Below are 13993 nucleotides of genomic sequence, written 5' to 3' on the forward strand. Positions count from 1 at the left end.
CAGAGTCCTCCCTATTCCAATTCCTTCCTATTTTTTGAGAATAGTACAAAAAAGAGCAACTTTGTTTATATGGGGCTCTTCTAAACCACGTATACCTATACATACACTACATCTTCCCAAAAATAAAGGAGGCCTGGGATACCCTAATTTTACTAACTACTACAGAGCAGCACATTTGGCCAGTCTGTCCAAATACCATGCAAAACAGGAAATCCCATTATGGGTATTTATAGAGGCTTCAGAAAATGACCCTCTATTAATATCAAATTTATTATGGCTTGATCCTAAAGACCGCTTTAAAATTCATAATCCCATAACTAAACACTTCTTATCTCTCTGGGATAAACTAAAAACCAAATATCAGTTACAATGTCCACACAATCCTCTCCTTTCTTTTATCAGAAATCCGGCCTTTTATCCGGCATGGATCTACCCAAATTCTTTTAAAGCTTGGACAACATCAGGCATTCAGACACTAAATGACTTCATAGCATCTAAATCATTCCTTTCATTCCCATCGCTTAGAGAAAAATATGATCTACCAAACTCTGAGATATTTAGATATCTCCAAATCAAAAATTTCTATACACCATTCCTAAAGGGGGATACACCATTATCCCAATTATCCATTTTTGAATCAATCTGTACAAAAGATCCATTTGCTAAAGGTACAATTTTATCACTTTATAATCAATTATATGGAGTAGCAAATCTTAATAGACCCTCTTACGTTCAGAGGTGGGAGGAGGACCTGGGACGAACTTTAGAAGACACGGACTGGTCTAACATATGGCTCACATCTAAGTCATCTTCACCCAACATCTTAGCACTGGAGACAAATTATAAAGTCCTAACTCGCTGGTACCTTGTACCCGCTAGAGTGGCAAAATATTCACCTAATACCTCAGCTCTTTGTTTTCGAGGATGCCCAGAAATAGGCACATATTTACACATATGGTGGACGTGCCCAGTAATCCAAACCTTCTGGAAGGAAGTATTCGTGATTACATCTAAAATAATTAAAAAAATAATACAACCAGATCCATATTTAACTTTACTGAATCTAAAACCGGAATGGTTAACACTCTCTCAATTCAAACTTATGATCCAACTAATAATGGCTGCAAAACAAACAGTGGCCAAGGCATGGAAATCTCCTACATTGGTACTAGCAGAAACAATTCACAGAATGAATAATACAATGTCCCATGCTAAGATGGTAGCCATCAATCAAAATCAAATTCCAAAATTTGAAAAACTTTGGCATCCTTGGATAAAACAACAGTTCCTGTCAAACTTCAATGACTCTGTCCTGTTGCCATGGTAACAGATTAAATGACTTACAGAGACACCCATTCTAAGGCTTCAAAGAGAACTAAAAAGAATAATAAACTGACGAGCGGGACAACCTTGTGGACCATACCTCTACCTTTCAACCCTTTTTCTTCTTTCTCTTTCCTTTTCTCCACCTTACGATTAAAGCTCATTATCAGAATTTATTTGACCTATATACACTCTACTTGTAAACAATATGTATAGTAGGTATAAATCATTTAAATACCTACAAAAGTAACTAAGGAAATTATATATATCTTTAATTTAGGTTTACGTGAACCCAATGTTTAATATTTGAAATTTCATGATATTTACCTATATAAACCCTACTGTAAAACAATGAGCTTACTTTATAGATCCTTGTAAACTTACTTTATGTATCTTTATAACATTGTATACTCAATAAACTTCTTTTGACAAGGAAATGGCAATTGGTGAAAGCGATTATAAGGGAGCTTATGCAAGAGAAATAAAATGGGCCAGATCCCTACTTTCCATAATGGGGAGAGCCCATATGTTCCAAGAGAGAAACCAATTTGTAGTATCTAGCAGATAAGAAAACAAACTAAAAACCAACCAGAGGGCGTTAACAAACAATTAGAGTAAACCAAGTGTAAGCTTAGGTAGAGCAGTTCAGCAGTTTACAGAGATTCCATCTGGAAGGCTAAAGTGAACACGCTTGTGAGAAGGCTTCAGAGGGCTCTGTGGATTCCATGAGGATAAAGCAAATGTTCTAGGGGAGGAGTGTTCATGAGAGCGGGAATATTCTTCTTGATCCATAGCTGTGAGCTGAGTAGTGTTAAGGTAGTGCTCCACCTCCAAGGGAGATATGAAGGAGATGCAGTCTACAGTGAAGGGTTGAATATGGAGAACAGCCAGGCATGCCAAGGCAAATTTGATATAGTTGTTGTAGAGGGAGGAGCAGATGGATGAGAAAGCTTTCCGTTGGAGCAGTACCTCAATGGAGTAGTCATTAAAAAGTAGTAGCGGATGATCAATGGATTACGTATCCACAGGAATTTTTGAAGAATGGCATGTTTGTCGGCATAATTGAGGTAGAGGACAATTAGCATTCAAGGCTTGAAATGGGACTCTGAGGGTTGCCCAATGTGATGAACACGCTTCACCAGGCATTTTGAGCGGAGACCCAACTGCTCTGGGGTAGTAGTGGAATGTGTAGGATTCTGGTAGCCCTATGATGCACAAATTGTTGTATCTTGATCGATTTTCCAGGTCATTAACCTTATCTTGAAGCTCCCGTTGAATGTTAGAGAGTCTAGTCACCACTGCAGATACTTCTGCAGCTTCATCTTCAATAGGGGAGATCAGCTGCTCAGTCTATGTGATTCGCAAGGCTTGGATTTGTAGATCCTGATGTCGTGCTCTAGGCCTTTAAGAACCGTTTGGTCCACAGCCTCAGTGATCATGGGGGTGAGGAGTGCTACCACTGCTTGGGCAATGCCAGCTGGAGAAGCAGGATTCATCAGTGCTGGCAAGCCATGTGTCTGAGGCTGCTGACATGCCACTGAGGCGCCAGAGTCAGTGTAAACAGTGGGCGCCATATTGGCTGCATTGGGAGCTGTGTCCCCTGTGGCTGTATGGGAAGCCAGGACTGTGTGGAGGAGCGATCGCTCTGCAAAGCAATGCATGGTGTTCCCCTGGGCAGTATTGTGGCAGCAGGGGGTATACCTCAGGTGGTGGTAGGCTTGAAAAGCAGGGAAACAAGGAGCGCATCAGGAGCCAATGCAACCTAGCTCCTCTCCATGCTGCGCCATAACTGGAATTCTCGGTTTTAGTTTAATGTTCAGAACTTCAGCACAGTTCAGTAATCCTCCTGCAGAACAAACTGAGATACATTTTACTCCCAGACAAGCTTACCTCGTGGTGTTGAGGGTGGAATGGTCTGTTATGGTTCAGGATGGGGGTCGCTTGTTAGCTGCCCCTTTGCCATGCCCTTCCAGCCAGGCTACACATAATGGTCTGGAGTTGATTCCAGGAGGACTGCATCCCATATTTTTTTGTTTTTTGAGTGATGCCCCCTTCAAAATCCATAAGGAAAGGACTAGGCTATGACCATATCTGATCAATGAAATCACCCAGGAAAGCTGCTGGATTGGTCACAATTTAAAACAAAGTTGGTGGGCAGCCGGAAACTGTCATCAGTTAGTGACTGTACTGATACCACCATTAAATTACTTCCTTCTGCAGTAGCCAATGATTCAGGTGGTGGGTGAACTTACCAATACAAGCCATTTAGTTTGTCCATTCAGCAAATGGCAAACAGCTTGGTTTAAGGTTGAACTCATGACTGACTTGAACCTGAAGCTCATCCCTATTGGTAAGCCAGTTTATGAGATATTAACAAAAACAATACTGATTTCTGTATCTGTCTAAGTTTAACTTTAATGGGTTGGTATAAGCTTTTTTCATTTTCATTTTGGTATTAAACCAAAAAGTGTTAGGAAACTGGTGACCTCTTGTACCCATATTATGAATCCATTATATTAACAGACCTATGCAACATTACTACAAGAATATTCAAATGTTCCTTTTTGCCATTGACCAAATGAATAAAAATCCAACAATCCTACCTAATGTGACCCTAGGATATCATCTTTATGACTCGTGTTCTCATCCCAGAAAAGCCATAAAAAGTGTTTTACAGATTTTATCCGGACCGGGAGAGACTATCCCAAATTATTCCTGCCGAGACTATCAGAAAGTAGCTGGTTTTATTGGAGACCAGAGTTTAACCACAACCTTGCCTATATATCAGCTGTTATTTGTATATAACTACATGCAAGTGAGTATAATAACATTCATTATGTCCGAAGTCTGTTATATCAGGACTGTTTTGTCAGTCTCATCTGTTATTTATTTATTTTTGCATAAACATTTCTATAAAACTTTTTAACATTACAGAAGTGCAGCATATCTATCATATGCATAAGCATACAGGTACAATTAAAAACATATATATATATATATATATATATATATATATATATATATATATATATATATATATATATAGTATCTCGCAAAAGTGAGTACACCCCTCTTTTTTGTAAATATTTGATTCTATCTTCTCACGTGACAACACTGAAGAAATGACACTTTGCTACAATGTAGTGAGTGTACAGCTTGTATAACAGTGTAAATTTGCTGTCCCCTAAGTGAAAATGTCCACATTGGGTCCAAAGTATCAATATTTTGTGTGGCCACTATTGTTTTCCAGCACTGTCTTAACCCTCTTGGGCATGGAGATCACCAGAGCTTCACAGATTGCCACTGGAGTCCTCTTCCACTCCTCCATGACGACATCACGAGGCTGGTGGATGTTAGAGACCTTGCACTTCTCCACCTTCCATTTGAGGATGCCCCACAGATGCTCAATAGGGTTTAGGTCTGGAGACATGCTTGGCCAGTCTATCACCTTTACCCTCAGCTTCTTTAGCAAGGCAGTGGTTGTCTTTGAGTGTGTTTGGGTTTGTTATCATGTTGGATTACTGCCCTGTGGCCCAGTCTCCGAAGGGAGGGGATCATGCTCTGCTTCAGTATTTCACAGTACATGTTGGCATTCATGGTTCCCTCAATGAACTGTAGCTCCCCAGTGCCAGCAGCACTCATGCAGCCCCAGACCATGACACTCCCACCACCATGCTTGACTGTAGGAAAGACACACCTGTCTTTGTACTCCTCACCTGGTTGCTGCCACACGCATCAGACACAATCTGAACCAAATAAGTTTATCTTGGTCTCATCAGACCACAGGACATGGTTCCAGTAATCCATGTCCTTAGTCTGCTTGTCTACAGCAAACTGTTGGAAGGGCTTTCTTGTGCATCATCTTTAGAAGAGGCTTCCTTCTGGGAAGACAGCCATGCAGACCAATTTGATGCAGTGTGCGGCGTATGGTCTGAGCACTGACAGGCTGACCCCCCACCCCTTCAACCTCTGCAGCAATGCTGGCAGTACTCATATGTCTATTTCCCAAAGACAACCTCTGGATATGACGCTGAGCATGTGCAATTAACCTTCTTGGTCGACCATGGTGAGGCCCGTTCTGAGTGGAACCTGTCCTGTTAAACCGCTATATGGTCTTGGCCATCCTGCTGCAGCTCAGTTTCAGGGTCTTGGCAATCTTCTTATAGCCTAGGCCATCTTTATTTAGAGCAACAATTCTTTTTTTCTAATCCTCAGAGAGTTCAGGTGCCATGTTGAACTTCCAGTGACCAGTATGAGAGAGTGAGAGCGGTAACACCAAATTTAACACACTTGCTCCCCATTCACACCTGAGACCTTGTAACTCTAACAAGTCACATTACAGCGGGGAGGGAAAATGGCTAATTGGACCCAATTTGGACATTTTCACTTAGGGGTGTACTCACTTTTGTTGCCAGCGATTTAGACATTAATGGCTGTATGTTGAGTTATTTTGAGGGGACAGCAAATTTACACTGTTATACAAGCTGTACACTCACTACTTTACATTGTAGCAAAGTATAATTTCTTCAGTGTTGTCACATGAAAAGATAGAATAAAATATTTACAAAAATGTGAGGTGTGTACTCACTTTTGTGAGATACTGTAGATATACAATATTCAATATTAATGCCAAAATGTCACAATTTCTGCCAGGGTATGCAAACTTTTGAGCACAGCCCCGGAAGATTTTACCCCCTTCCTGACCAGAGCACTTTTTGCGATACGGCACTGCATTGCTTTTACTGACAATTGCGTGGTCGTGCGAAGTTGAACCCAAACAAAATTTATGTCCTTTTTTTCCCACAAATAGAGCTTTCTTTTGGTGGGATTAGATTACCTCTGCGTTTTTTATTGTTTGCGCTATAAACAAAAAAAGAGCGACAATTTTGAAGAAACTGCAATATTTTTTACTTTTTGCTATAATTAATATATTAAAATATATAAAAAAACTATTTTTTTACTCAGTTTAGGCCGATATGTATTCTTCTACATATTTTTGGTAATAAAAATCACAATAAGTGTATACTGATTGATTCGCGCAAACGTTATAGCGTCTACAAAATAAGGGACAGTTTTATGGCATGTTTATTACTAATTTTTTTTTTTACTAGTAATGCCGGCGATCTGTGATTTTTATTGAGACTGTGACATAATGGTGGACACGTCGGACAATTTTGACACATTTTTGGGACCATTGGCATTTTTACAGCGATCAATGCTATAAAAATGCATTGATTACTATAAAAATGTCACTGGCAGTGAAGCGGTTAACCACTAGGGGGCAATCAAGGGATTCATGTGTTCCCTATTGTGTGTTCTAACTGAAGGGGGGCAGGGAATGTGCAGGGGAGATGACAGATCGCTGTTCATACTCTGTATGAACAGACAATCTGTCTGTTCTCCCCTCAGAGAATCGGAAACTGTGTGTTTACACACACAAAAAGAGAGAACATTGATATCTATAGGTTGTGCACCCATATACCATAAATAAACAGTGAAAAAAATATCAATTAAAATTAAATAATCATCATGAGTCAAATATAAAAATAAAACACTGAACATGAGCAGTCCAATTCAAAAATTAATGGAGCAAGAGAAGTTCATAGAATAAAAAGTTCACTAGTGAAAAAGTCTTTCAGAGGAGGAATATGACAGTCATCCAGGCGGAGTGGTTCATTCGATTTTTTCACCCTGAGGAGCGTGATGACAGGAAAGTTCCTCCACCTTTAGACAAACTGCCCCTTACCGGATCAAGTGATCTCTTGTTAGGGAGATCGTATGAGTGTGTGGCTGTCTCCCCCAGCCTGGGGTCTCTGCTGGGAGTGGATCCCAAAAGTGTCACCTCCAAGGGGTCCTCTAAATGATGGAAAAACGCTCGTTCCCCATGGAAAAATATATAAGAAAAGCAGAGTAGTAGTGTCAAATTCACATTAAAACCAAAAGCCAGCCGGCTACAGACTGCTGCCCGTTGCTTCCGGGATCAGCGAGGATAGTGGTGACGTCAGCACGCCGCTCCACCCTACGCCGTTTCGACAAACCTGCCGTCTTCCAGGGGCACGGGCGGTGTGCTGACTCACCACCTATATGTATCCTACCAATTCAACAGAACGCCCCCTTCTGAGATCAAGGTGTCCAGTGTTGATGTTGCCATCTTAAGAATGGGCAAAACGCCCTTCTTCAAGTGAAACTTGTCTGTTACTAAGGTAACTCAATGAGGATGTACCTATAACCGCATATTGACCATTTAAAAGTTTTAGTAAAAAAAATATTTTTTTATAAAAAAGGTTAACTAAAAAGCAATCTTTTCAATCCCCCCATATGATGGCAATGGAGGTTGAACGTCAGAGGTTACATCCTTATAGCCCAAATTTTCAAGTGACAGTCCGGGTATTATAACAACCACAGACCCACCATGGCTACATACCACCCGATGCTCGATGCTATCGACATGCATATAACAAAAAAGGGAACACAACATAGTATGCATGGGGATCGCACCATGCATGCTCACGAACAGTGTTAAATGCATGCATGACAGATCCCAAATTGCTCGATAGATCGAATTGGTTGTTAGATATTGGGACTAGTAATATAATTAGTTAATCATCCCTCCAGGTTGCAGAAGCAAACTGGGGTCACCAAGAACTCCAAAAGTTCTGTTTATAGCTTTCTGTAAATGGAAAAAACTATTTATATTTCCCCCAAGTAATAATGATTCTCGTATGGGTGTATGATCAATTAATTAATACTATCTCCAATCATAGGCGCTAGGAACAGGAGGTCTCCCCATGTATTCCCATACAATGGTGTTATTAAGACAAGAGGTTTATATTGCTATCTCAAAAGGATTATAAAAACAACCAAATGGCCAAGGGGTTGGGGACCCAACTAGCCCATTGGCATGTATAATAAACCAATGTAATATAAAGGGACTATGCAGCCCTATAATCATAAGAGTACCCCCAACATTTGCCTATACACGAGGTACCCAATGTTAAATTAAACTCCCAAAGAAGGTCAACCATGAACTCAGAATGGGGCCAAGATAAAAATTTCTAACCATTATCAATAAAGGCATTTACATCTGTGTCAATATTAAGGCCGTGAGGGGTATAACACTGGACTCGATGGATCCAAGCCATTTCAAGTCTAGATAATTCCCTGACTAAGGAGCCACCCCTCCAATGAGCACTATATCTGTCTATCCCAAAAATAGAGTATTTGCAGGGTTACAATTATGATGTAACGCATAGTGCTTAGACACCGAGTGAAATTGAAACCCATTTTTGATGTTTGTGATGTGTTCCCCCAGGCTTACTTGCATGGGCCCTTTAGTCCTGCCTATATATTGCAGCCCACACGGGCATTGCAATAGATATACAACCACCTTTGAACTACACGTAATGAAAGGCTCTATTTTATGTACCCTAGATGTACTGTGAGAAATGAAGGACTCGGTTTTCCTCTGTTTGCTTTTATTGAGTGAGCAAATCTGACACCTACGACACTGATGGTAGCCCGAAAGGTTCTGAAAAAATGACACCTTTTGAATAGGTGGATCCACCACATTGGGGCAATCCTGTCCCGCAAAGATGGAACCCTCCTAAACACAATCTGTGGTTTCTCAGGTAGGATTGTTCTGATGACTCTATCGTTCTCCAGAAAGTGCCAATGCTTCCGTAGAATACTTTTAATTTGGCGATGTTGTGTGGAAAAGGTGGTGATAAACGGTAAAGTGGGTCTCCTATTGTCTTCCCTAGGGACCTCATTCAACAAAGTAGCTCTATCAATAGTTTCCACTTGTTCCATTGTTTTCATCAAGAAATCCCTATCATACCCCTTTTCTTCCAACCTTCTTGGAATGATGTCTGCCTGTGTCCTGTAATCACTGACATCTGTGCAATTACGTCTCATTCTTATAAACTGGCTTTTTGGGATTGACTTGAGCCAGGGGTCATGATGGCAGCTCCCTATAGGGATGAAACCATTACAATCAGTTTTGTAAAAAAACAAGATGGTTTTAAATGTATTTCCCTCCTTGGAAATGGTAAGGTCAAGGAAATTAATCCTCTCCTGGCTGCTCTCATGGACAAACCTGATCCCCCTATTGTTGTTATTGATGTTTTGGGATCCGCTCCCAGCAGAGACCCCGGGCTGGGGGAGGCAGCCACACGCTCATACGATCTCCCTAACAAGAGATCACTTGATCCGGTAAGGGGCAGTTTGTCTAAAGGTGGAGGAACTTTCCTGTCATCACGCTCCTCAGGGTGAAAAAATTGCATGCCCCACACCGCCTGGATGACTGTCATATTCCTCCTCTGAAAGACTTTTTCACTAGTGAACTTTTTATTCTATGAACTTCTCTTGCTCCATGAATTTTTGAATTGGACTGCTCATGTTCAGTGTTTTATTTTTATATTTGACTCATGATGATTATTTTATTTTAATTGATATTTTTTTCACTGTTTATTTATGGTGCACAACCTATAGATATCATTGTTCTCTCTTTTTGCGTGTGTAAACACACAGTTTCCGATTCTCTGAGGAGAGAACAGACAGATTGTCTGTTCATACAGAGTATGAACAGCGATCTGTCATCTCCCCTGCACAGTCCCTGCCCCCCTTCAGTTAGAACACACAATAGGGAACACATGAATCCCTTGATTGCCCCCTAGTGGTTAACCGCTTCACTGCCAGTGACATTTTTATAGTAATCAATGCATTTTTATAGCTGCTCATGTTCAGTGTTTTATTTTTATATTTGACTCATGATGATTATTTAATTTTAATTGATATTTTTTTCACTGTTTATTTATGGTATATGGGTGCACAACCTGTAGATATCAATGTTCTCTTTTTTTGTATTCACTTTTAAGTGGCAGCGCAGCTATTTTTTTGTATATAGTGTTTAGTAAGTGGATGTGTCTCACATTTATGGCTGCAACTACACATACTACCCTTTTTTTTTCACAATATATACCACATATCTTCATAGATTGGATTTTGGGATAGCGCAGTAATTTTTCCTGTTTGAAGTTTACACACACAGATCCTGGTTCTCGGTGTGCCCCTAATGATCGTGGGGGCCCGGCGGTGATCGCGACCGCCAGGCACTCTCATCGGCTCCGTGGGCGAGCAGGGGGCGCGCACCCGCCCCCCTAGTGGCCGAATATGTTACCGACGTAACATGATGGTGATTCGCACAGCCGAGCCATGTTGCCGCAGTACAGCTGCGGCGGCTGGTTGGCAAGCGGTAAAATAAAAGACAGTTGTTTGGCATGATCAGTCATATTTTCAATAATAATGTCAAAATTTCACAATTTCTGCCAGGGTATGCAAACTTTTGAGCACAACTGTATATATACCTGTACTCTCCACTACATCCATTGCTCCATCAGAGAACATAGACACATAAGCAGTGACTAGTAATCAGTAATCATAAATAGTAAACATAATTTAGCTCCTTTCATTTTGATCCCAGCAGAGGATCTGGCATTAGTAAAGATAACTTAGAAAAAAAAACTAAAAGGCTCCTAACGTGTCCTTGTGTTTTTCTATGGTGTTCCACACTGTGTTTTGCCACATCCTTCAACTGTTGGCTCTAGCATAATGTTGGATTATAGCTGTAAACACCTCCTACAGGTAACGGAACCTTTACCCTAAAAAAAAACAAAAAAACAAAAAACAAAACAGTTGGTGTAAAAGTGGCAATGGCTAGCTGTAGGCTGAAAGCTTTTTTTTTGTCAATGAGGACCATAGCCTACATGTGATCACTATGTCATATTTGGATACTGATCATTAGTTGCATTCCATCTGTCAGTGACAGAAGGGATTGAGAGGCAGCAGTCATGCAAAGTTTCCACTAGTGGCCCTCAAAGGGAGGCAATCTTTATAGCTTTATGGATCTGCAAGAAAAAAGTTTTTAGGTGGCTATGAGGTGAATGTCACTTTTTACAGCTGAAGTGCAGATTTTGGTGAATGAGGGTATATGTTGCTTGGCCCACTGAATGTGCAGGTTATTCTTTATGTGGATGTATTTCATGGACACAGCTAAGGATTTGTATGTAAATGTTTAGAGAATGTGCAGTAAATCTCATTTTAGAAAAAGTGTGTCTTCCTAAATCCTTTGAAGCTTAGCCATTTCTTGTCAGTTTATAGCCAAAATGTTGAAACACATCATCCTGTGTTTTAGGTCAGTTATGGGGCAGTGGATCATACATTGAACGACAGAGCTAGCGTTCCCATTTTTTACCGTACAGTCCAAGATGACTTTAGGATTTATCATTATATATCAGAATTACTGAGACATTTTGGATGGACTTGGGTTGGAATAATAACATCTGCAGATGAAAGTGGAGAAAAAGAATCATCTTGGTTATTAAGAATTTTGTCAAATCGTAGGTATTGTGTGGCTTTTATAATAACAACTGGTATCAGTGTATTAATGCCTGAAAGTCGTGCTTTGGAAAGTGCATATAGCACCATTGAGAAATCATCGGTAAAAGTGATCATACTCTGTGGAACATATCATGATGCCATGTTTCATTCCTCACTGAGAAGATTATACGGGGATGTAACATTCATCCTCCCTCCTAATTGGGCCTCAAATATTCCTCTTTTAGAAAAGTATCCAGAGATTTTGAATTGTAGCTTATCCTTGAACTTTTGGTCTGAAGCTGATAAGAATTTTAAGAATTTTGTTGATGGTTTCCATCCAATGATCCGCCCAAAAGACAAGTTACTTGAAAATCTGTGGATGACAACACTTTTCTGCTTGTCAGGGAACACAAAAAAAGATACTTTGTATGAAAAATTGTATTATATTTCTCTTCACAATTGTACAGGTCAGGAACATTTACCAGACTCCGGAGATTATTCATCTGACAGAACTACATCTCCTGTGTATCGCGCGGTGGAACATGTGGTTAATGCTCTACAAGTTCTGTATTCATCTCAGAATTATTCTTCTCTTAAAGGTCAGACAGATGAAGGAAAATATAGACACAAGGTGAGCACAAATGTGGCCAAAAAATAGACTTTTATTAGAATCCTTCGGTAGAAATGTGTCAACGAGTCATGATTTGTGACAGGTGTCCAACTTGCAGCTTACTGTTTGTAATATTAGGTATAGCAGATAGACATCCTAATGGTCAACTAAAGAAGTAAGTACAACAGGTTGACAACACTGCTGCAATTTGTGAAGCATCAGCTTAGTGTTGTCAACCTGGAACAGGAAGTGCTGCTATCTGGCTAAGAAACTTTGCAACACATTTACAAAAAAAGAATATGCTTAACCACCTCAATACAGGGCACTTACACCCCTTCCTGCCCAAGCCAATTTTCAGCTTTCAGCGCTGTCCCTGTTTAAATGACAATTGCGCAGTCATACAACACTGTACCCAAACAGGTTTTTTATCATTTTGTTTCCACAAATAGAGCTTTCTTTTGGTGGCATTTGATCACCTCTGGGGTTTTTATTTTTTTCTATCAAATAAAAAAAGTCCTAAAATTAAAAAAAAAAATGTTTTCTTTTGTTTCTGTTATAAAATTTTGTAAATAAGTATGTTTTCTCCTTAACTGATGGGCACTGATAATGCGGCACTGACAGGCACTGATAAGGCGGCACCAATGAGGTGGCACTGATGGGCACTGATGGGCACTGATGATGGGCACTGATAGGCGGTACTGCTGGGCACTGATAGGCGGCACTGCTGGGCACTGATATGCGGCACTGATAGATGGCATTGATAGGTACTGCGGCACTGGTAGGTGGCACTGATATGCAGCACTGATGGGCATTGATAGGCAGCACTAATGGGCACTCATGGGTGGCACTGGTGGGCACTGATGGGCACTGATAGGTGACACTGATTGGCACTGAAAAGCTGCACTGATGGGTACTCAGTGGTGGCACTGCTAGGCGGCACTGCTGGGCACTGATAGCCAGCACTGCTGGGCACTGATAGGCGGCACTGCTGGGCACTGATATGCGGCACTGATAGATGGCATTGATAGGCATCACTGATGGCACTGGCACTGGCAGGCATTTGGGATGGGCACTGATTGGCATTTCCCTGGTGGTCTAGTGTGGCATACCTGGTGGTCCAGGGTGGTGCCAATCCCTGCTGGTCCTAGCGGCATCCTGGTGGTCCTGGGTGGGCACCTGAGGGGGGCTGCACTGATAAACAATCAGCACAGACCCCCCCCCTGTCTGGAGAGCAGCCACTCAGCTCTCCTCAACTTGCATCTGTCAGACGCGAGTGAGGAAAAGCCGATCAACAGCTCTTCCTGTTTACATTGTGATCAGCTGTGATAGGACACGGCTGATCATGTGGTAAAGAGCCTCCGTCAGAGGCTCTTTACCGAGATCAGTGTAGCGGTGTGTCTGACTGACACACCGCACCACCGATCGCCACGATGTGCTCCCCAGGGGCGCGTGAGTGCGGTCGTTCTGGGAGGATGTCATATGATGCCCGCCCAGAACGAGAGCTGGGCTGCCTGGTGAGGCAGTTAATAACACTATATATAGTGAGGCATCATATGAAACATACCAAAAATAAATTTAGCGTTCACATACTCTTTTCCTGTTGTCTGGTCTAGATATATATTTAGGTGTCAGGAAAAATTAATGGTGCTACAAAAAGGTTTGGTTTGTGCCAGAACTCTCGAA

General features: G+C 41.1%; 1 protein-coding gene across 1 annotated transcript in view; it reads left to right on the plus strand.

Annotated features, from left to right (window-relative positions):
* Positions 1-13993, plus strand: part of LOC141112916 (vomeronasal type-2 receptor 26-like) — a 62497-nt gene that overhangs the window by 16612 nt on the left and 31892 nt on the right. The window contains exon 3 of the mRNA XM_073606021.1: positions 12168-12331. Within this exon, the coding sequence (XP_073462122.1) occupies positions 12168-12331 (164 nt within the window). The remainder of the gene's footprint in view (positions 1-12167; positions 12332-13993) is intronic.

Source organism: Aquarana catesbeiana, linkage group LG11, assembly GCF_042186555.1.
Source record: "Aquarana catesbeiana isolate 2022-GZ linkage group LG11, ASM4218655v1, whole genome shotgun sequence".
Lineage (NCBI taxonomy): Eukaryota > Metazoa > Chordata > Amphibia > Anura > Ranidae > Aquarana > Aquarana catesbeiana.